Genomic DNA, 23649 nt, shown 5'->3' on the forward strand with positions numbered 1-23649 from the left:
TCTTGGCATTTCTCGCCCTTAATTTGACCATAAGATGTTTCTTTGTCCAGAGCATCTTTCAGGGCTCCTACTCAAAAAAGGCAGATTGGAGAAAAAGCCTACAGGGAGCAGGGGAAATGTGTGTCTGCTATTACTTAAAACATATTTAGGGACACCATAAAAGATATTGAAATAAGGCCATGAAAAGTTTTTTAAGCCTTCCATAATCCTAATGCTTTAACACACAAAAAAAGTTGTTTTTATTGCCCAATTCATCTTCCAGATGGATTTTTTTTCAGATAGATTTTCTATTCATTCATTCGTTCATTCCACAGTCACAGCATTAAAAAGAGTCGGCTATACGCTCATCTGCGAATTTGATTATTTTAATTATGAACAGCATATATATTTTCATATTTATCATTCCGTTTTTACGACCATTGTAACAGCTGCCTTTCTTGCTTTCCCGGTGGCGGAGAAGAGTAAGGTGGGGGGTTTGGGGAGGCCGCGGGGAGGGGTCAGGAGGCAGGGCCGGTACCCGCGAGCCACGGAACCCGCGGACGCGGACGTGCGCGCCCCGGAGGACAGGCGAGGGGACGCCAGCCGCGGGGACGCCCGCCGCGGCCGGACCGGAAGTGGAGGCTGCCGAGTCCGCCCCCCGAGCGGAAGCTGCGGCGGGAGCCCCGGCGGGAGCCGCGGCGGGGCTGCGGGTGAGCGGCGGGCGGCGGGAAGCGCCGGGGAGGTGGGCCCCCAGCCCCGGGGCGTGGGAGAGGAGGCGGCGCCTCGCTTTCCCGCGCCCTGCTTCCCGGCGGGGGCGCCCGCACCCCGGGGCTGGCGGTGGGGGTGCCGGGAGGTGGTGAGGGGCGACCTCCATCGACCCTCCCGCGGGGCTCTGAGGTGCGGGCTGCGGCCACAGGTGGGGAGACGGAGGTGCGGGGGGCCGCCTGCCGCCCCGGGCCCGGCCCGGCCTTGAGGGCTCCGGGTGTGTTTCTCCGAGTTGTTGGTGGACAGACTCGCCGGATTCAGTTCTCGCAGGTGAAAGGGAGGACTGGCCTTATCCTGCCTCTTTGCCACTCAGCCTTCGGGAGAGGACGTGGGAAGGTCCGCCCAGAGTGGGCTTGATGGCCGCGGAGCCCCGAGGTGCCCCTAGAGCCGCGGCAAAGGTCGCCTGGGCCTCGGCCGCATTGTTCTGAGCCTCGGTCCGCTCGCAGTCAGAAAACTGCCCAGGCCAGCCTCGAGGCGTGACGGGCCAGGCTGGAGAGAGCGGCGGCGTGCGGAGCGGGCTTGCGTGCAGAGGAGGGGCTTGCTCTCCGGACCCCGCGGCACCGGCTTAAGTGGCCAAGGTGGAGATCCTGCTCTCGGTGCTGTCTGCGCCACCGCTGGGCCTCCACCCCCAAGCCGAGTTCCGTTGTTCGTAAGACGGACAGGGGAGGACTTGGTGTACCGCGACCCCCGAGGGCACCCACCGTTGCTGATCCTGCTGCCGAGAGGAGAGTCCCGACCGGCAGTAAGTGCCCACCTGACGCTCTCACTTTACAGTTCCAGTGTGTGTTGTTTGCTGTCAACACGCCCTCAGCACTGGCTGATTCTCCCTTTTGAAATGAGAGAACCAACTTCAGATGCAGCTTTAGCAGGCGACGAGATCAAATGTGATGAACCACATAGGTTATGGAAAAGAAGGCGATCACATTTCCCTTTAAAAATAACAGACATTTAAGATTTTATTTATTTATTCATGAAAGAGAGAGAGAGGCAGAGACACAGGCAGAGGGAGAAGCAGGCTCCATGCGGGGAGCCCACGTGGGACTCGATCCCGGAGCTCCGGGGTCCCGCCCTGGGCTGAAGGCAGAGCTAAACCGCTGAGCCACCGGGGCTGCCTTAAGATTTTTTTTTTTTTTTAAGATTTTTTTTAAAATTTTTTTATTGATTTATGATAGTCACAGAGAGAGAGAGAGGCAGAGACACAGGCAGAGGGAGAAGCAGGCTCCATGCGGGGAGCCGATGTGGGACTCGATCCAGGACCCCAGGATCACGTCCTGAGCGGAAGGCAGGCGCACTTAACTGCTCAGCCACCCAGGTGTTCCAAGGAGAGAGAGAATCTCAAGCAGACTTCCCACTGAGTACAGAGCCGGATGGATGGATACCAGACTTGATCCCAGGTCCCAGGACCTGAGCCAAAGTCAGACACTTAACCTGAGCCACCCAGGCGCCCCTCTTCCGTACTTCTAAATCGTAGTTCTTTTTGACCACTTATGTGTGTCTACTGCACTAAATGTAACAAGTAAAAAAGGAAGTATGGTTAGCAGAAGGCCCCCCCAGGTCCAGCTTCCAGACCCTAACCCCACTCTTGCCCCCAGGTGGTTGCTTTGCCATTTCTTGAGTGTGTGTGTGCACGCATCCATAGATGGCAGTGCTTTGTACAGTCACACACTTCACTTCTTCATGTAATTTCTCTGAAACTCAATTCACATTAGTATTTACGGAGCAGATGCACTTCTTTCTCATTGCTGCTTGGTGTTCCATTGTCTGCCACACTTTATTTAACAGTTCCTTGTTGGCATACCCTAGAACGTTTCTAATGTCTTCTGACTGATAATGCTGCAGGGGATTCCCCGGCGGTGTGTTACCCGCTGTGTCCTGCCTCAGGAACCCAGTGTCCACGTGGACAGTCTTGCCAGCGCCCACTGCTTACTTCTGCAGTCTCCTGTCCCCCTGCGGCCTCATCCCCCACGCCATTCAGGCCCCCACACCAAGTGCCCAGGCACCTTGCCCTCTGACTTTTTTTCTTCTTCTTCCACCCCTGCTCCCCACTCTAGCACATAAAGATTTTAGACCCCACCAGCGCATGCCCTGCGTGGACCTTCCCACGTCCTCCCCTCCTCCTTGCCCATCCTAGAGTATCTTTCCCCTCACCCTCTCACTCCTACTCACCTGGCACATCCCATCCCTGCTAAATCTAGCCCTTCCCCTGCTGGCAGCCTGCCCCCAGTGCCATCTCCTGTCCTCACTGCTGACCTGCTGACATTTGTACTTCTTAGAGGGGCCCTCTGGCCAAGGACAGCCACTGCTTCCCACCCAGAGACATCACTCCAGCAATTCCCCCCTCACCTCCTGCATCTTGTCTTTTCCCTCTACTCTACTACTTCTATCCTCCTTACAAACATGCTGGTTTATCTTCCATCTTAAAATGTAAAAACCTACTCACTGTTCCTCTTCCCTCCTTCCAGGTCCTCTTGAGCTCACCCCCCTCAGGCTTTTCCCTTTGGCACTCCTGCATGAAACAGCTCCCATCAAGGTCACCTGGCGCCTGTAGGTCTCCAGACCCCAATGTCAGGTCTCCATTATCACCTCCCCCAGGCTGCAAGTATCTGTAGCCTTCGATGTGTGATGTGCAATGACTTCCTGCCTCCCCTCCCGCCCTCCTCACCCCCGCCACCAACCCAAGTGCCTCTTCTCTGGCCTTTGAGGATCTCCCCTCTCCTGAGTCACCTTATCTCCCCAGCCCCCAACTTGGGCTCCTTTCCCTGCTCCACATGCCACCACATGCCACCGCCTCCTCCATGGCCCAGCTGGCTATTAGGCAGCTCACATTTAACATACCTGACAGCTCCTGCATCTTTGTGCCAAACTGCTCCTTCCTCCTAACTTCCCATCTCAACAAATGGGAATCCCATCCTTTAGCTCCCTAGGCCAAAGGCACTGGAGTCATTCTGCACTTGCCTCACTTCCCCTTCTCAGTCCTGTTTGGCTCTGCCTTGGGAATCAGCCCCAGACCCCAACTTTCCCTCAGCACCTCCATCGCTGCCCCCAAGGCCCAGTGACTCCCTTCTTAGAGCCAGAGGGATCTCTTGAACACTTGAAGTCAGGTCATCAGGCTCCTGTGCTACCTCCCAGTTCCCTCAAAGCAAACCCAAAGTCTGAAACTGCCCTCCCCACTGTCCCCCAATCCTCTGTGGGTCTTAATGCCTGGACTTTGTCCCACGTGGCACATAGCAACACATACTGAGCATGTAGTATGTGCTCAATAAATTCTGGTGGGGTGATTGAATTCATTCCCAGGGGTGGGATTGCTGGGGATGTGCACTTGTAGTTTTGAGAGAGATCGTCTAATTGCTCCGCACAGAGGTTGGTCCAGTTTTACTTCAGCCACCTACCTTCGTAGTTTGCCTGTCACCAGACCCTCCTCCACGTGTGCTCATCCTGTGATCATTGCTAGTGAGATAAGCATGAGCTCATTTTACTTCTAATTTGCCATTACAAGTGTTGTTGGCCATCATATCACAAAGGGCTAATTTCCTCATTATATAAAACAATTACTAAAAATGAGAAAACAGCAGTCTGGCTGGGGAGAGAAAGGGTAAAGAAATAGGAATAGACCATTCACAGAAAAAGAAAGCAAATGCTTTCAAACATGAGATATGTTTCTGAGCTTCTGAAATCCTTATGTGTCTTTCCTTCATACCAAAGTTTATGTTTTCTTCTAGTATTTTTCTAGTTTTTTTTTTTTTTTTTAAGATTTTATTTATTTGAAAGAGTGATGGAGGGCAGCCCCAGTGGCTCAGTGGTTTAGCGCCACCTACAGCCCAGGGCGTGGTCCTGGAGACCCGGGATCGAGTCTCACGTCGGGCTCCCTGCATGGAGCCTGCTTCTCCCTCTGCCTGTGTCTCTGCCTCTCTCTCTCTCTCTCTCTCTCTCTCTCTCTCTCCCTCCTCTCTCTCCCCCCTCTCTGTGTATTCTCATGAATAAATAAATAAAATCTTTAAAAAAAAAAACCCTTTAAAAAAACAAAAGAAAGAGCGTGATGGAGAAAGAGCACAAGTGGTGAGAGGGGCAGAGGGAGAGGAAGAAACAGGCTCCCCACTGAGCAGGGAGCTCGATCCTGGGACCACAGGATCATGACCTGAGCCAATGACAGACACTTCACTGACTGAGCCACCCAGGCACCCCTAGTATTTTTTCTAGTTTGATCTTTTTGCGTAAATTTCTGCCAGGTCTGGAATCTGTTTTGGTGGCAATTCTAAAGTAGGAGTCTAGGGCAGCCCCGGTGGCTCAGCGGTTTAGTACCACCTTTGGTCCAGGGCATGATCCTGGAGACCCGGGATCAAGTCCCACGTTAGGCTCCCTGCATGGAGCCTGCTTCTCCCTCTGCCTGTGTCTGCCTCTGTGTGTGTGTGTGTGTGTGTGTGTGTGTGTGTGTGTGTGTGTCTCTCATGAATAAATAAATGATATCTTAGATAAATAAATAAAGTAGGAATCTAGCTTTAACCCTCCCAGCCCACCCAGAAGGTTGCCCAGTTGTTTAAGTAGCAGTCATGTTGTTGGGTTGGTTTTTTTTTAATACAGTGTCATATTTGTCAATGTTAAGGCCATATATATAGTGATCAAAAAGACAGCAGGAAGAAAAAAAAAAAGCAGGAATTAAATGTCCTGTAGCAATCATGGAACCAGTTGTCACAGTGGCCGGCAGTGATCCAGACCTCAGGCAACTCGTGCTGGTGTAGAATGAGACAGTAACTAACCGTGGCGTGGTGCGGTCTATTGTAACGGACTTGGGGCAGCAGGAAATGCTTTGTCCCGCCCCAGGGTGTTGGGAGAGCTCTTTAACCAAGAGTTGGCACTAGAGCCAGGCCTTCAGACAGTCAAGCTGCATTCTCTGGGCTTGGTGGTACATTCCGAGCAAGGGAACAGAGGCTTAAGAATATGTTTTTCTTTAGATATGGTGTCCAGTTTAATTGGCCAGAGCATGATCTGCAATGCTAGAGATTGTGAAAGGCAGGCAGGAAGGTAGATTGGAGCCCATTGGAAAGGGGCTGTCGAGTACTACTGGGGTCTGGACTCCATTGTCCAATGGGTCTCAGGCCTATTTTGGATCAGAAAGATCTAGGGAACATGGCCTGGCATCTGCATTTTATAAAATGTCCCAGGGTGGGGCGCCTGGGTGGCTCAGTCAGTTGAGTGTATGAGGACTCTTGATTTCAGCTGGAGTCATGATCTCAGGGTCCTGGGATCACGAGCCCTGAGTTAGGCTCCCTGTTCAATGGGGAGTCTGCTTCTCTCCCTCTGCCCCTCCCCCGCCTGTGTACGATCTCTCTTTCTCTCTCAAATAAATCTTAAACAAAACCAGAAAATGTCCCGGGGCATCCCGATTCTCCGCTGAGGTGGAGGTACTGCTCTCAGCCCTGGGGAGCAAACAGAAGTGTGCCCTGGGTGGAGGGCTGGCCCTCTGCGCTACCCCAGCCTGTCAGTCCAGATCCAAAGGCCCCCAAGTTATCCTAGCACGGATTTGGTGACATGACTGACCTGAGGTCAGGGAGCCACATCAACTTCTGCCAAAGGAACCCAAATTCCCAAGGTGTTCGTTTCTAAGCCAGTTCCATTGCCCTGGTTTATCCCATGTCTTTTTTTTTCTTTTTCTTCAGGTTTGTTTGTTTAAGTAAACTCTACACCCAGTGTGGGGCTTGAACTCACAACCCTGAGATCAAGAGTTGCATTCTTTACTGACTGAGACAGCCAGAAACCCCTATGTGTGGAGTTTGGGTTTTGGGGGGGGGTTGTTTTTTTTAAGTAGGCTCCATGCCCAACGCGGAGCCCAACACAGAGCTTGAAAACTCACAACCCTGAGATCAAGACCTCAACTGATATCAAGAGTCAGATGCTTAACTGACTGAGCCACCCAGGAATCCCAAAGAAATTGTGTCTACTTGTGTTTTGCTTTTTGGGTTTTTTAAAAAGATTTATTTGTTGGGCACCCGGGTGGCTCTTTTGGGTCCTGGGATTGAGCTCCTGTTCAGCGGGAGCCTGCTTTTTCCTCTCCCTCTGCTGCTACCCCTGCTTATTCTTTCTCTTTCATAAATAAATTAAAAATCTTTTTTAAACATTTAAAAAATATTTATTTACTCGACAGAGAGAGGGAGCATGTATGAGCAGGGGTAGAGACAGGGAGAGAGAAACCCAAGCAGACTCCCCACTGAGCATGGAAACTGAGGCAAGGCTCCATCTCACTACCTTTAGGTCAAACTTGAACTGAAACCAAGAGTCTGATGCTCAACCAACTGCACCACCCAGGCACCGCTGGTTTTTGTTTTTTAAAATGAGTTTCCTTCTTGGTAGAGTTTCCATTAGAAGCATTTGTTTTCTGTGTGTCTTTCTTCTCTTTAGGAGTCAGCTTTGATGGTAGTGTTGAGCTGCAGAAGAACAGTTTCTGAACTTCATCTCCATCCCTCTGAAACTGGAGTGTGAAGGGCCAAAGCCCCGGGCAGCTTTCAGACAAGATGAAGACCGTGCTCATGGTTGCAGAAAAGCCATCCTTGGCCCAGTCCATTGCTAAAATCCTCTCTCGGGGTAGGAAAGACAAACCGGCGGGTTTGTGGGAGGACTCACTAAACATGGTCATTTCTTTTTTTCTGGAGTGTGACTCCAGCCCTCTGGAATTGACTTGGTTCAGGACAGTGGGTGTTACTGAAGCATCTCAGTATTAGTTTTTGTGGGTGCATTTACTGCTACATTCAGTGTGCGGTCCAGGACTCCCAAAAGGTACAGACACCATTCACAGCGTAGCACCGGGCAGTCCACTGTTGCTCATAAAGCAGCACCCAGCCCTGGTAACTTACACAGAAAGAGAATTCACTAGAAGGAAGAATACAGAGCCAAGATCTCGCCCTGGTCTAAGTCTGAGGCCATGCCACAGACCGTATCGCCACAGGAGCTTTGCCACTGCCCTCAACCACTATAGCTGCAGCCTGTGTGCCTCATGTCACTCAAGAGCATCATTAGGCTGGCCCTGGTATATAGCCCTACTGAGACACCAGGGCACTAAGAAAGGGGACATCTGTCCCTTAACTCCATCCTGGCCACTGGGGTAGTTGGTGGGGTGCTCCTTTCCTTCCTATCTCTGACTTCCCTCCAGATAGGAAGGGTGCTTGGGTGCTCTGGGTACCTAGAAATGGCCTATGTCCACCGTGACCTCCCCTGGGTCAGGACAGTGGGATGGTGTCTCTTTGAAGGGGAGGGGAGAGCTGAGAAGTGCCCGATCCACAGAAGCTAAGAAAGTTCAGCTGAGAGGCTGTCAGTGGGGAGCGGGAGCATGAGAAGACGTCCAGGGACCTGGTAATGAGGAGGTCCATGGAGACCTAGTGAAGTTTGAAAGAAGTGGGGCAGAAATGAGAGGAAGGGCCCAAGTGTCTGCTGTGGAGAGCCTTCAGAGAGGGTGCTCCTGGCCTTCAGCTGGCCCAGGGCCCTGCGTGGTGAGCATACCGTGCTGGTTGGTTAGCAATGAGTGGTGTTCCCCGGAGGACCACGACATTCGTCAGCACTGTTACACGCAGTGGCCTGAGGAACGCTGCCACTGACTGCTCTGGGGAAGGGGGACTCTGGCCCTGTGAGTGGTGGCTTCTGGGTCTGGGGCCTCTGTGGTGGCTGTGGCCTGCTGGAGCAGCCATCACTGTGCTTCTCTGCAGGAAACATGTCCTCCCACAAAGGGCTGAACGGAACATGCTCCGTGCATGAGTACAGCGGGACCTTTGCTGGCCAGCCCGTCCGCTTCAAGATGACATCCGTCTGTGGTCATGTGATGACCTTGGATTTCCTGGGTGAGCCCCCTGCACCCTGCCCAACCCCTATCCCACTGAGGGAAGCCCGGCAAAGTGCTGCCCCAAGTCTAGATGGAGCCAGGGAGGGCTCCAGGCAGACAAATTAGTGCAGAACCCATGAGTCCTGAGGCCAGCAGGTCCTGGGTCATCTAGAACCCAGGTTTTAGAGCTCAATGCCCGTGGGTCCCCATCCCAGAGGCACCCCTTAGTCACTGCATGCCCTATGCTCCTTCCTGTGCTTCCTAGAGGTGGTGGATGCCCACCTCAGAGGGGCTGGCCCATGCAGGCATTTGGGAGGTGAATGTGACTGTTGCCCAGTGGTCGTTTGGTGGCTGTCATTGTCATCTTTGTTATCTGTTACCTTGGAAGGGCCAGCATTAGTGACCCAGCAGAGCCACATGCAGGGCCCTGTGGTTGATGAGAGACTCCAGCCTAGGCTCTGTCTCATGCTCTACAGGCTCATGGGCTGGGACTGGAGCCTCTAGAAATTTCTGTTCCAAAAAAAAAAAAAAGAAATTTCTGTTCCACATGTGTGATGTGAGTCTTACGATAGTGCCATCCACTTCCTAGGATTGAGGACTCAGTGTGACGGTGAAGGAAGAGAGCTTAGTGCACAGCAAAGTCTCAATACTTCTTGTTGCCCAGTGACAACAAGGACATTGATTCAGTCGTGTGGCCAAGCATTTGGACTCTTGAGTTTTATCACCAGCCAGCAGGTGGGGAGCTGGGATTTGAACTTGACTCTGTATGACCCCGTTCTCCCAGGCTGTACGAAATGGGGACAAAAAGAAAGCCAGAGGGCTAAGCTTGCAAGCACTGAGCACTGAGTAGAGAAGTAGGTGGATGTACCAGACACGAAGCCCAAGAGACTGATTCCCCATGGGGTTCCCCTGAGCACCTGTCATGTGTGCAGTCAAGTGCTGGGTAGGGGGAGAGTTGCAGCTATTCAGGCTGGAAGAGAAGACAGAGGTAGGAGGGGTGTGGTTCAGTGCTCTGGCAAAGTGAGCCAGCCCAGGAATGGCGCTCCAGCCACAGGGCATGTCCTGAAGTGAGGCTGGAGCAGCAGCAGCCCTGCCCAGCGGTGGCTCCTGGAGGTGACCAAGGTGTGGTGTCACCTCAGCAGCCCAGGGGAATGAAAGCCCAGCTCTGCCTCCAATTGTGGGGTTCCCTGGGCAAATTGTTCTCCAAGCCTCCCTCTCCTCCTGGGCCTATGACAATTGGAGAGATCAAGCTTGGTGAGCCAAGAAGTATGATTCAGCTGTCACTGTGGCTATGGTTTGTAGGAAAGTACAACAAATGGGACAAGGTGGACCCCGCAGAGCTGTTCAGCCAAGCCCCGACAGAGAAGAAGGAGGCTAACCCCAAGCTGAACATGGTGAAGTTCCTGCAGGTGTGTGGGCGTGCTAGGGCATGGGCACCTGAGAAGCCTCTACTCTGGGCCCTCTGCACTGCAGGTGGTCTCCAGAGTCCTCTCTTTCATGAACTGGAGGCCTTTGCTGGAAGCCCTGGGTGGGCCTCGCAGCCCTTTCTGCGAGCTCCCCCTGCTGGCCCACGAGGCACCTTTCAGACTGTTCTCACAACCATCCACTGGCCCACCTGGGCAGCCGGGTCACTCAGCCCTGGAGAGCAGAAATTCTGCTTTTTAAACTGTTTGTTGGTGGTGGCGGTTTTTCTAATCTTAAATGCACACACATTATGGAAAATATTAAAAAGTAGAAGGAAGAAAAAATATATAATCACACTACCTAAGACAACCACCATTAACATTTAAGCTTATTTCATTTCAGCCCTCTTCCCATGCAGTTTTGGGGGTTAAGATCATTTTGCATTTATAATTTCTTTGTGTCCAAAAAACAAAGTCCTGAGTGAAGTTCTCTGAGTGGCTAAGGCAGCCTAACTGCGTCTAGCGCCGCTGCTCAGCCCGGGCCCAGTCTGGGTGGCAGTCCTGCTCCATGGGGCTCAGGGTGTGGTTGGGAGCACCGTCGGTGGGCACTACGGGCCGGGCCACGGAGGGGCCAGTCACTGTGTACTCTGTGGCAGGTGGAGGGCAAAGGCTGCGACTATATTGTGCTATGGCTGGACTGCGACAAGGAGGGAGAGAACATCTGTTTTGAGGTAAGAGGGGGCCTACTGCTGTCCTTAGTTCGAGCCTTCCCACTGACCTGTCCTCGCATTTGCGCCATGCCGGGGGTGCGGCTGGGAATCTGCTGCGTTGCCTTAGAAATGCCTTTTTTCCTCCTTTAGTTTGGAAATTGCATAGACACTTTGAAATGTATGGACTCTGCCAAGGGCAGAGGGGTATTACCTATTCCCCTACTCGGGTGCACTGTGTGAGCAAACATACAGACAGAGGGCAGAATTTTCTCAGTGGATAGGAAGGTTTTCAGGCCTTCTGGGCACCTCTCAGGGACCTATGGCCAAGGCTGGTTGCCACTTAGCTACCTTTCTTCCTGCTTTTCTCACTTCCAGCCTTCACCGTCCCCTCCAAGATGCCATCAAGCCTCCCCCTCCCGTCTTGTTTCCACCCTCCCTGCAAGGACACAGGTGTCTGCCTCTCTTGTGGCTTGACGCCCTCACGCAGCTCCTGACTGCAGGTGTCCCCTGGTGCAGCTCACGCTCCTGCCTCTTGCACCCCCAGTTCTCACCCGGAGCCTGTTACACTTTGGGGCTTAGGAAATGCTTCCTGTGTGGCCAGGGAGCTCAGGACACCCCAAGTTCCAACACAGCACCCTCAGTCAACATGATCACGCTTTGTCCCTTCCTAGGCACTCTTGTCCCGGCCCCACCCCTATGGGACTGCTCCTTCCCTGGGGGCGGAAGCTCGGGGGCTTTCTCCCCTCAGCAACAAAGGCACCCCCCACCAAAGAATCTACATGGCCAGGGTCCAGTGTGACTCCCCTCCCACTGCACAGCCTTCATAGTGAGTCTGGCTCCAGGCCCCCTGCTGGGCTTAGCCCTCAGTCCCTAAGGTGGGGGTCCCCTGTGCCCTCCCTGCTCCTGCCCTTTGTCTTTTCCTCTTCATTCTGTTTTCCCTCCCTGGCTTTTCTTCAGCTTCTTAAGAGTTCCACCCACCCCTCCTTGCACTCTGCCCTCTAAAAAGAAGGGAAATGGGTCAAGTGGGGTGGATTGCATGACTGAGTTTCCCTGTGTCGTGGCATTAGCATTTCCTGGTTTGGCAAGGGTGAAAGCAGATAAGAGAAAGGATGGTAGTAAGGGGGGGTGTTTGAACAAGTTTGTCAGTGGAAGGAAAAGAAGCCATGTAGCAGGAGTGATGTGGAGAGACAGACTTCTGGACAGGCAAGGAGGTGGAGGAGGGTCTGGCAGGATGGAGAGGAAGTCACACCAGCAAGGTTCAGCCCCAGAGAGGAGCCCTCACACGAGAGGCGTGGAGGCAGAGATTTGGAAGGTGAGTGACAGCTGGGCTGCCTCCCCCAGGTCCTGGACGCTGTGCTGCCCGTCATGAATCCAACCCATAGTGGCGAAAAGACCGTGTTCCGGGCCAGGTTCAGCTCCATCACAGACACGGACATCTGTGCTGCCATGGCCCGCCTGGGCGAGCCAGACCACAACGAGGCGCTGTCGGTGGACGCCAGGCAAGAGCTGGACCTGCGCATCGGCTGTGCGTTCACCAGGTGCCGGCTGCCCTCCCTTTGGCCAGGGCTCCTGCCTCATGGGTCCCCATTTGCTGCCCCTGGGCCTGGTTAGTACTAGGCCAGTGTCCATATTCTAAAAACCCTGAAGGCAACTGTCTCTCTGGCAGGGTGTTTGCCTCACTGCATGGGTCTTGAGGAGAGGGTGGAGGGCATAGAATAGAATAGAAGGGTTTCCCAGCCCCAGGATGGGGGAAACTCTTCTCTCTTGCCTTCCGTGCCATGTGTGCAAACACATGATTCCTCTCTACCCACACACACCTTTCCCGGCCCCTGTGCTGAGCCACGTTCTTACTCTGTCCCCTGTCTTCTGAGCAGGGGCACTGCCGCCAGCTGGCCCCATGCTGGACTCAACGTGGGTGATTAACGATGGTGGCTTTGAGTGCATACGTGACCAGAATATCTTTCTCTACCCCATGCCTCCTTGTAGATTTCAAACTAAGTACTTCCAGGGAAAATATGGCAATCTAGACAGCTCCCTCATCTCCTTTGGGCCATGTCAAACCCCTACCCTGGGCTTCTGCGTGGAGAGACATGATAAAATCCAGTCCTTCAAACCGGAGACGTACTGGGTGCTGCAGGCCAAGGTTTGCTTTCCCTTCCCTACACACGCTGGGTCTTTCCAGGTTCGGGCTGTGGACTCTGAGGGTCTTCTGTCATCATCCGGCCCATTAAACCCCCGAGGCCAAGGGCACAGGAGGGACGCCAGAGTGGTCTGTGGGGTGCTCAGGGAAGGGATCCCAGCCTTCATAGGCTTGAATGCATTGAATTTAGAGAGGCAAGAATGAACTCAGCCTTGAGGGGGAGGGGGCCGGGTAGATCATGCCTCAGAACAGTCAGCTGTGATGGTCAGGTCCGAGGTTTGGACCAAGGGCCATAAGCCACTGACTTTCAGACTTTTTGAAGTCTTAGAACCATTTCTCCAAATAATGCCGTCCGTGTAAGCTTCTTACAAGATTTAAAGCAATACAGAGCTGGTCTGGTTGACATAGGGCTGGGGGCCCCTGTAAGGACTACACCTAGTGCTGGCCAGGTGTCAGAGGGTGGGCAGGGATGGCATTTGTGACGGAGGTTCCAACACCCTTAAGGATACAGCAGCCTTGGCTCTGGGCTCCCCTTACGAGACTACTTGCCGAATCTCAGGGGAGAGGCCTGGAGTCAGGGCAGCCTTTCCTTGGGACAGGGCTGGGTCTCAGCCTACATATCTGTGCACCTCTGCACACCTGTATAGGTATGGCTGTGAGACCTTAGAGCCGGGACCATTTTCTTCCCAGAGGAGGACCAGCTTCATCTACCTCGATTCTCTTCCCTGGCAGTGTGTGCTCACCTGGACATTTTCTTTCCCGTCTTCTGCCTTTGTACTTTTTCCTATAGGTCAATGCCGATAAAGACAGATCTCTTCTTTTGGACTGGGACCGAGTACGAGTGTTCGACCGGGAGATCGCACAGATGTTTTTAAACATGACAAAGCTGGAGAAGGAAGCCCAGGTGGGCCTGCCCCACGTGTATCTGTCACGTTTGCTCGGGGCAGGGGTAGACCTTGGATGCCTCTGGCTAGAAGAGTAGCTCGTGACCTAGGGTCCCATCTTTCTTTCCTTTCTGGAAATAGACATCTTGTAGAAAGATGGACAGTTATTGATGCAAGCGGTAACTGTGTGCTACATCCCTGCTCTGTACCAGGCATTGCCCCACATCCACGACCTGCAGCCCCTATCCATGTGACCCCAGGGGCATTATCTCTTTTTGGCAGGACTCCATTTCACACCAATGTGCCTTTTCTGTGATACGGACGCTAACAACTCTAGAGGGACCTGTGTGCATGTCAGTGAACTCGGCCGAGGTCACACAGCTAGCATGGGATATCCCAGACTCAGTCAGCTTTCCTGGCCTTTATGGTGCTGTGTTTTTTACTCAGGTTTTTTATGAATTTGAGAGTCATGTGCTGGGCTTTTAGGAAGAAGGTGATGCCACCTGGCAGGGGGCTGGCTGCCTGGGGTGGGGGCAATTCCACCGCCACTGCAGTGGCCCACAGCCTTACCAGCTACCACAGTCGTGCAGGTACGGCCTGGCCTTCTTCAGCTGCCTTCTCGTCCTTTTCAAGCTTTCCTTGGGTGCCCTCTGCTTAGACATGCAATTGATGCAGGCTTCCAGAACTTCCTCCAAAGCTGCTTCACACTTTTTCTTTTTTTTTTTTTTTTCTTAAGATTTATTTATTTATACATGAGAGACACAGACTGAAAGAGAGAGGCAGTCATAGGCAGAGGGAGAAGCAGGCTCCTTGCAGGGAGCCCAGTTTGGGACTCGATCCCAGATCCCAGGATCACAACCTGAACCAAAGGGCGCTGCCCAATCGCTGAGCCATCCAGACGTCCCTGCTTCACGCTTTTATCCTTGATCGTGTTCTCAGGATACCCCTCACCACCATCTCCAGGTCTCACCCATAGTGATCCCAGCTTCCACTGCAGCACACACCCATTTTGGACTAAATTTGCCCCCACATTTGTCCTTCTGGAATCCACAAGGCACTGCCCTGATGCATGGCTGGTCTCTGTGGTGTTAGGAGGGGCAAAGCATCACAGTTGTTTGGATTGTTTTAGCCACAGGCAAGACAGTCCTCTCTTCTGACAACCGTTCAGCCCAGAGTTTGAAGCTGATTGATATTTTATTTAAACTACATGCTGTTTACAAACATTTCAAAACAGTTACCAACATTGGAAAATTACAAGATGTCACATAAAAGGCCTGATTTGCAGCTTTTGTTGACAAACTGGAAGATGTAGCAACACCAGTAACCCCTGGTGGGAGCACTTGGGTGCACCGAGAGGCAAGTGGCTGCCCAAGGTGGGCCTGCACTCCGTGGCCTGCCGCAGGCCTCACCTGCCGTCCCAGTGGCCTGGCTGTTTCTGGCTCCTGTAGGATGAGTTTGTAACCCCTTCTCCTGGCTCTTCCCCATTCTTCTATGTTTCCTCTTTCCCTAGAAAGTTCCCCAGAAAAGAATTTTCTTTTTCCCTTCCTCGGACTGAATACATATTCAAGTCTTGAGACCATGGTGAAGAGTGAAACTGAGAAGCAGGGAGACCAATTGAATGAAACCAGACCCTTTGGCCCACACATCCTGATTCTCTATTGTGGTGTCTTTGCCCCTGCCACCCCAAATCCCTGAACCTATTCTGTCTTGTAGGTGGAGGCCACAAGCAGGAAAGAGAAGGCCAAGCAGAGGCCCCTCGCCCTTAACACTGTGGAGATGCTGCGTGTCGCTAGCTCTTCTCTGGGTATGTAGGAACGTTCCTCTAAAGCCCACAAAAGACTTCCTGGGTGGGACACCGTGAGCTATTCAGCCCTGGTGCAGCGCCTGGGGTTGCAGGGCAGCGCTGATGCTCTCACCTCTGCCGGCACTCTCCCTCCATGCTCACCTGTGCCGAGTGTTCCCCCCCCTCCCCCGCACCTGTGCTGAGTAGCCCCTTGCATGTTAACCTGTGTCAAGCCACAGCCCACCTGCAGTATCTTGCAAGGCTTAGTGGGAATCTGAGCCTAATGCTGAGCTAATTTCTCTTAAATTCCAGAGTGGAAATAACTAATAACAAACTAACAAACATGCAGGAGGATCCTATTTCAGAGGATTATTGGTTAATACTCAACAGCTTCTTTGAATTTACGTGGAGAAAATTCAGACTGTTTTTTATTACTAGACATCCATGCAGCTGCTGCCAGGGCTGAACACATGGAAGGCCGTGGTCAGGGACCACCTGTAGGGCAGGCCCTCGCATGTCATTGGCTCAGTAGAGTCCCCATAGAGGCATTAGACCATGGAGTTCCAGCTCCGGACTGAGGTCTGGTCCGATCTCAGCTTGGCTACTTGCTTTCTTGTCCCAGAGCCTATTTCCTCACAGGAAAACAAGGCGAACACTGTGACCATCTCTGTGGGTGGGTTCTGAGGATGAAGTGGTTGAAATGGCGCATCCTCACAAGACCAGAGGCAATGACAGCCACTATCCGAGAGGGGCATCCTGGCATTAGCACCCCAGAGCATCTTCCCCAGGGTAGGGAGAGGCCAAGGGTAGGAGGTCAGCGCTCCAGGCTTGTGTCCTGCAGGGGTAAGTGTGACCAGCGTTGGTATACTTCCCTGAGCCTCGTTTCCATGGTCATGAGAAGGGGTGTTTGGCAATCTCTGACAGCTATGGGCCTCAAAGCATTGGTGGCCTCTGCAGCCTGAGGAAGCTGGCCAGTGTCCTTGCAGAATGGCCCCTTCGGGGATCCTCAGGGGGCAACAGTGACATTGATGGATAGCTGAGGGCCAGCCCCTGCTGATCAGGGAAAAGCAGAAAGACAAGCCCTCCTTCAGGGGTCCCAAAGTGCCTCAAGGACAGAAACACCCAAGGGGCTCAGAGCAGAGAGCATGTGCTAATAATTTTCCTGTCCGACTGGGACATCAGCAAACCCGGAGGCTGACCCCATACACTCCATGGCCAGGGTGTGAGAGATCGGCAATCTCAGGGCACATTTCATCAACATAGCCACTAGTGTCATGATAGTGACACTGGAGCATCCCTCTCCTAAGTCCACCTTCACAGGTTCAGGGCCTCGGCCTTGGATAATCTGCACAGACACAGGTGGCCATCAGCTCTGGGCTCTAGCTGTGCCCATTCAGAACCACCCTCACCTACCAGGAGGCTCTGGCCACCTTTGGTGGGGAGCCTGAGTGCCCCGGCTTATGGGCAGGGACCTAGTCACCCCTGGCATCCTGATCCAGCTGAGCCTGCCATCTCTCACAGGCATGGGGCCACAGCATGCCATGCAGACCGCTGAGCGCCTCTACACGCAAGGCTACATCAGCTACCCGAGGACTGAGACTACCCACTACCCCGAGAACTTTGACCTGAAGGGCCCTCTGCGGCAGCAGGCCAACCACCCCTACTGGGCCGACACGGTGAGCAGAGCCACTGTGCACACTTGTTGCCGGAGTCTTGGGACCGGCCCGGACACTTTGGCCAAAGCCAGAACTGATGCTGGCCCCCTCCATGTTGGGGAGGGGCAGGGGCAGCTGTGCCCAGACTCACACACTGTCTTGTCTTCTCTCCCTCAGGTAAAGCGCTTGTTAGCCGAAGGTATCAACCGGCCACGGAAAGGCCATGATGCCGGCGACCATCCTCCCATCACCCCCATGAGATCTGCCACAGAGGCTGAATTAGGTATTGGGCACTCCTCCCAACACTCAACACACACACGTACACACAGCCCAAGCTTCTGGGTTGGAAGCTACAGTCACACGGCCCCTTTGGACAGTGTCAGGCCCCACTGGCAATGTGGAGGCTCCCTCCCTCCCCCACCTGCCCTTGGCTGTGGCAGAGGGGGTCACCTGAAAGTTGTGTTCTGTGGCATGAGACAAGGCAGGTGAAGTGGTGGCAGCAAGTGTGTGATGATATACCTGAGTGCAGGGGGCAGGTGGCTGCTCGCAGGAGGCAGGACAATGAAACAGATGGGCAAGGACAGAACAGAACAGGACCGAGATAGGGAGTGCTAGGGCCCAGTCTTGCCACCTGACCAAGCCAGTGCTGGTGGCCTGTGTCCTGGGAGGAGGCAGAGAAAGGGGGAACTGTACAGGGAGAGACAGGAGCTTCTGTGCACAGCCCAAGTTTCAGGTGATGGTGGCAAGTCACTACCTGTGGACTGATCAGGCCCTGAAGAGCAGTCCCACCTAAAAGCGGGCTGGAAGATGGGAGCCTCGCTTTCCCTTCCTGTGTTTCCTCCTCCTCTCTCGAGCTTCAGTGCAGGCCAGCCCTACTATCCCGTGCCGACAGCCAGGGTTCTACTGCCTGAGTGAGAGCACTGGGAGTCGGTAGAGCCAGAGCCCCCAGCCCGTGACCAGCTCCCATGCCTGTTGCAGGGAGTGAGGCGTGGCGGCTCTATGAGTACATCACCAGACACTTCATCGCCACGGTTAGCTATGACTGCAAGTACCTCCAGAGCACCATTTCCTTCAGAATCGGGCCTGAGCACTTCACGTGCACGGGGAAAACCGTCATCTCTCCAGGTAAAACTGCAAGTGCCAGCGTGGCTTCTCCCAAACCTCCACAGACGGAACATTATCCATCGGGCCTGGGCTGCCTGGGATGGGACCCTGAGGGGCAGCACCCTGTCTCCCCAGGCTTCACGGAGATCATGCCTTGGCAGAGTGTGCCTCTGGAGGAGAGCCTGCCCACCTGCCAGAGGGGCGACTGCTTTCCTGTGAGCGAGATGAAGATGCTAGAGAAGCAGACCAGCCCGCCCGACTACCTGACGGAGGCTGAGCTCATCACACTCATGGAGAAGCACGGCATTGGTGGGTGCACCTGCCCTGCTGCCCGCCCCAGCCCCGGGCCCAAAGGTCTCCATCCCAGGACTGGGGTCCAGGAGACGGCGCTTCCAGAGCTTCCCAGTGACCCGTCTGTGCCCAGCACCTGGTAACTGGGACCCAGGTTGTGGTCAGCTCCCCAGGCAGTGTTCATTCTGATGGGAAGTGCCTGTTCCCTGATGTCCCGCACCAGCTACACAGGCTCTGTACCTGATGCTATACCTGGCTTCTGCTCTGTCACTAACAATCGTGACAGGTGACTGGCAGGGAACATCCCATCTGAGGCTGGGTTTCTGGTGACAGTGGAGGCCTCAGCTGAAGAGCTGAGCCTACTTCTATCAGGGGCCTGAGTCCTCAGGTACAGATGCTGTGGTGTGTGGGTGCTGCTCCCCCAGCATCCTCTGTCTTTCCCCATTGACAAGACATCCATGGCTCCCTAGGCGCCATGACCAAAATGAGTTTGTGCCTGCAAAGAGGACTCTTGAGATTTTCTGAACAACATGGGGGGCCAGGAGCCCCCACGGCTGCATGAAGAGGCTCTCCCTAGGGGGGAGCTGCTGCTCCAGCAGCTGGCAAGAATGCAGCGGGTACAGCAGGGTATGTGCTGGGTTCAGATCCCAACCCCAACATCATCCTTCAAGTGTGGTACCTCGATGGTCTCCTTAGCCTCTGAGCACCATCTAAGGAGGTTTCTCAGCACGGGGGTGGGGGGTGGGGGTGGGGGTGGGGAGAGAAAGGCAGCATCTGGCAGTGCCAGGTGACCCCAAAATCTCTGGGGGAGATGTCGCCCTAGAAACCGATCACGGGATCTAGGAGCCAGAACATGGGCCATACTGAGCAGGTTTCAGGGGTCAGTTTGGCAGCGAGCATGGGAGTCTCTGTGTTCAGGGGTTTTGAGTCCTGGTTCCAGAAGGATGGGTGGCTCAGGATTGAGGCAGGAGAGACCAAGGAGGTCATATTTACCAGGTGTGAGGGGCAAGTAGAATGAGCTCCCGTGACCCTGGTGGAGTTCCTTAACCTCTGTGAGCCTCTTGTCTTAGAGGAGAATTAAGCACCCGGCGCTGGCCCTGGGAGGGCCATTCTTGGGTTCATAAGATGATTCTTGAAACACACGCAGTGGTGCCCTGCACAGTACTAGCCAGAAGCAGAGGGAGGGGGCTGTGAACCAGGGGTCCTGGGGCAGGTGGGGCAGAGGTGGAGCCTGGCGTGGCGGGGAGCAGGTGGCAGAACAGTGGGGCGTTGGCTTGTGTTTCAGGGACAGACGCCAGCATCCCCGTGCACATCAACAACATCTGCCAGCGCAACTACGTCACTGTGGAGAGCGGGCGCCGCCTCAAACCCACCAACCTGGGCATCGTCCTGGTGCACGGCTACTACAAGATTGGTGAGTCCGGCTGGCTGCTGCTCCTGGCTGCCGCCTGGGCTGTGGCACCGCATTTTTCAGCCCACAGTCTCTGTAGGGCCCCCTGTGCGAGGCCCCAGCTCCCACTGCAAGGATGCCACACCAGCCCCCTCAGGATGTGCCCCAGGAGGGACTCCATGCGGTTGGTGGAGGAACGGACAAGAGCAGAGAATCCAAAACAGGAGGTGTTAGGGGGCTCCGGGTGGGGTGTAGGTCCTCCTTTGGAATTGTGCGCTCTGTTCCCCGAGAGGTTCCAAGGGGACCAAGGAAGATGGCAGAGCACAGACCTGGCCCGAGGAGTTCCAGGACTGTGTCACAGTCCTAGAGACGGGGTGTCCCTGGCTCCTCCACACAGGATTTTCTGGGTAGACCAGGAAAGGCCTGGGGTCTCCGGGCTCCAGCCTGAGTTAGGGGCGGCCACGGGCACGCGGTGCGCATGCTCACGGGGCCCCCGCCACTTGCAGATGCAGAGCTCGTGCTCCCCACTATCCGCAGCGCAGTGGAGAAGCAGCTGAACCTGATCGCCCAGGGCAAGGCTGACTACCGCCAGGTCCTGGGCCACACGCTGGACGTCTTCAAGAGGAAGTTCCACTACTTCGTGGACTCCATCGCCGGTGAGGCTCACCCTTTCCCTACCACTGGGCCAGAGGCTCCTGGGCCAGGGCCACCATGGCTGTGCGGGACCAGCATCCAGATTTGGGCTCTGGGCTCTGGGACTCCATTGGGAGAGCGAGGCCGTGGGTTCTGGGCTGTCTTCGGGGCTAAGGAGCGGACGTCTTAACACCACTCACGAGGCACCCAGCTCAGGTGACCAACAAGGCTGCAGCTCTGCCATCCTGTTCCCCCCGCACCCTCGGGGATGGAGACACGCTCACTCAGATCCGTGCCCACTCACGGTGCCTTCCCCTCCACCCGCCTGTCGGAGGTGGAGGTGGGCTGCCGGGGGCCCGGAGGATGTGACTCTTCCCTGCATTGCTTGCCCTCAGGGATGGACGAGCTGATGGAGGTGTCTTTTTCACCCCTGGCAGCCACGGGCAAGCCCCTCTCCCGCTGTGGAAAGTGCCACCGGTTCATGAAGTACATTCAGGTAAGTGGGGGTGAAGGGGCACCCACTGCCCCTTCTGGCCCCTGGCCCCCTTACTCACAGACTCGGGTAAGTCTGGCCACCTCCAGAGGCCTCTACTTTACCTTTGGTCATGCAGGAGTCTTTGTCCTGGCTGTCATTCAGGCACGAGTGGCCTATGACAGCCTTGCCCACAAACACCCACAGTGCACCCCTGACCCCAGGAACATGTAAAGCTGTGAGGCTGCTTAAACACACTGGCTGTTTTTTCCTGACAACACATTATTTGCCATCCTGGGTATTAACATGCGTGCAGGGATTATTAGAACTGCTTTTCTTCACTCATGCAGCAGGTATCCTGAGACTGGTGGCCCGGGGTCCTGGCCTGAGAGGTCGTTACCTGGCAAAACGTTACACATTATGCATTATGTATTGTATGTTACGTATTACCCTGTGTCTGTATTCCTCGTTGTGTGTGGAGGTATACACGTGAATTATGCATGATGTCTTACGCAATACTCCTGTATCATGTAAGCAGTGTATTAGGCTGCATATATGATATATGTAACTGTATTTATTACATGGTGTATTTTCTGTATCATGTATAACTTCACTTGATCTTAGCCAAAAGGCCGAGAAGCGATGTATCATGTATAACTTATACACGACTTGTTACATGTTGTATGTTTGTGTCACGTATCATGTTATATATTACATATTATATATGTTAGGCATTACATGTTACCTGTTACTTCCATATTCTGAGAGGGTGGGCAGGAGAGTTGGGGGCCTCATGACCCCAGGCTCCCTCCCTGGTGTCACTGCAGGCCAAGCCAAGCCGCCTACACTGCTCACACTGTGACGAGACCTACACCCTCCCCCAGAATGGCACCATCAAGCTCTACAAGGAGCTCCGGTGTCCACTGGATGACTTCGAGCTGGTCCTGTGGTCATCGGGCTCTCGGGGCAAGAGCTACCCACTGTGCCCCTATTGCTCCAACCACCCACCCTTCCGAGACATGAAGAAAGGTGAGTGCCAGTCTCTGGGCCTCAACTGCTTGCCCCGAGGCAAGGCTGCCCCATCCCCCCTGGGTGTCTGTGGTGCCTCTTCAGCCCCAGCCCCTGCCCCACATCATGCTGGATTCTGAGGGGCCTTCCCCTGTCCCAGCCCCCTCGCTGGCACAGGGATAGGAGACCTAGGGTGTATTTGGCCTTGCTGAGGCATAGCCAGCCGGCCTGCCACTACCCATCCCAGTCCAAATTGAGCAGGCAACTATAGTTAGCTCACTCGGGATCTGGGCAGTAGGCACGCTGAGCCCCCCTCCTGGGCTAGGATGAGAGAGGCTACAGCAGGTTGAGGGGCCCTCGTGGCAAAGGGTGCACCCTCAGTCAGCATTCACCACTGTTCTCTATTCTCCCAGTTATTACTGGAGAAAGGAGAAAATGTGTCCAAGTGGGACGAGGATCTGGGGGCGAGGGGGTTCCAGAGCCCAGATCACTCACCCTTGCTGTGCTGTCTCCATTAAACCTCATTCAGCCCCTGTGGTATCATCATCCCATGCTATAGACAAGAACAAGGTATAGTGAGAGGCATCTACCCACATTCACCTGGGGACCTGGGGAGCCCTCAGGGGTCTCAATGCACTCCTTCTGACTCAAGCTTCACTTATGAGACAGGGGCAGTCTGCATTTGAGCTGCTGAGGTCACTGAGGCCCTTCCCTGACCTCCAGCATCTTCCAGGGAAACTAATGGCCACATGTGACCTAGTGGCATAAGAGCTACTTGGAGCTGCTGGGAATTAGCTGTGGAAGGGGAGGATGGACGTGGCTGGAGGCCACCAGGAAGGCCTTCTGGAAATGATTGAGGGGTTGGTACTCAGAGGTTGAGGAGGTTTTAGAGAAACAGAGAAGCAGGGCCAATGGCAGTGGGGGAATCCAGAGCCAGGGTGAGCAAGGTAGAGAGGAACACTTTCTGTTAGGATGAAGGATCTGGACTGTGAGGGCCTGGGAGAAGGCCCTGGGGGGTGAGAGGGCCTGGGGGTGCACATCACGGGCTGTCCTCTCCCCGCCAGGCATGGGCTGCAATGAGTGCACACACCCCACCTGCCAGCACTCACTGAGCATGCTGGGCATCGGCCAGTGCGTGGAATGTGAGAGCGGCGTGCTGGTGCTGGACCCCACCTCAGGCCCCAAGTGGAAGGTGGCCTGCAACAAGTGCAACGTGGTGGCACACTGCTTTGAGAATGCCTACCGTGTGCGGGTGTCTGCCGACACCTGCCCCACCTGTGAGGCTGCCCTGCTTGCCGTGGACTTCAACAAGGCCAAATCCCCGCTCCCAGGTGACGAGACACAGCACACAGGCTGCGTCTTCTGCGACCCTGTCTTCCAGGAGCTGGTGGAGCTGAAGCACGCAGCCTCCTGCCACCCCATGCACCGGGGAGGGCCAGGGAGGAGGCAGGGCCGAGGGCGGGCTCGGGGCCGGCGGCCCACAGGGAAGCCCAGTGCCAGGCGGCCGAAGGACAAGATGTCAGCCCTGGCTGCCTACTTTGTATGACGGCCCCGCCAACCCTCACCAGGCTCCACATAGTTTCCCGTGGGCCTCGGAAATCATTAAAATGCAATTTGTCTTCTTCAGA

General features: G+C 54.5%; 1 protein-coding gene across 4 annotated transcripts; it reads left to right on the forward strand.

Annotated features, from left to right (window-relative positions):
- Positions 1 to 671: 671 nt before the first annotated feature.
- On the forward strand, positions 672 to 23649 carry TOP3B (DNA topoisomerase III beta). 4 transcript variants are annotated; one of them, XM_077874563.1, is made up of 18 exons: positions 672 to 689; positions 7138 to 7320; positions 8436 to 8567; positions 9851 to 9957; positions 10608 to 10682; positions 12003 to 12199; positions 12648 to 12804; positions 13592 to 13705; positions 15399 to 15489; positions 16990 to 17144; positions 17301 to 17406; positions 18102 to 18248; positions 18363 to 18536; positions 19804 to 19932; positions 20415 to 20564; positions 20937 to 21037; positions 21841 to 22042; positions 23086 to 23649. In XM_077874563.1, the coding sequence occupies exons 2-18, from the start codon at positions 7251 to 7253 to the stop codon at positions 23565 to 23567; spliced, it is 2589 nt and encodes an 862-aa protein (XP_077730689.1). In that variant the 5' UTR covers positions 672 to 689; positions 7138 to 7250; the 3' UTR covers positions 23568 to 23649. The 4 variants fall into 4 exon arrangements, with proteins under 4 accessions (XP_077730689.1, XP_077730690.1, XP_077730688.1 ...); XM_077874564.1 differs by lacking the exon at positions 672 to 689 and adding an exon at positions 823 to 1490 and having other exon boundaries at positions 7141 to 7320; positions 20979 to 21037; XM_077874562.1 differs by lacking the exon at positions 672 to 689 and adding an exon at positions 827 to 1490 and having other exon boundaries at positions 7141 to 7320.

The sequence above is a fragment of the Canis aureus genome, chromosome 27, assembly GCF_053574225.1.
Source record: "Canis aureus isolate CA01 chromosome 27, VMU_Caureus_v.1.0, whole genome shotgun sequence".
NCBI lineage: Eukaryota > Metazoa > Chordata > Mammalia > Carnivora > Canidae > Canis > Canis aureus.

What these genes read in the sequence shown, in the direction of transcription:
- TOP3B (XM_077874563.1), top strand. Translation starts at nt 7,251, where the DNA reads ATGAAGACCGTGCTCATGGTTGCAGAAAAGCCATCCTTGGCCCAGTCC. An exon ending in ACCCCTACTGGGCCGACACG is followed by an intron (nt 17,145 to 17,300) that starts GTGAGCAGAGCC and finishes TCTCTCCCTCAG; the next exon opens with GTAAAGCGCTTGTTAGCCGA. An exon ending in GCACGGCTACTACAAGATTG is followed by an intron (nt 19,933 to 20,414) that starts GTGAGTCCGGCT and finishes CGCCACTTGCAG; the next exon opens with ATGCAGAGCTCGTGCTCCCC.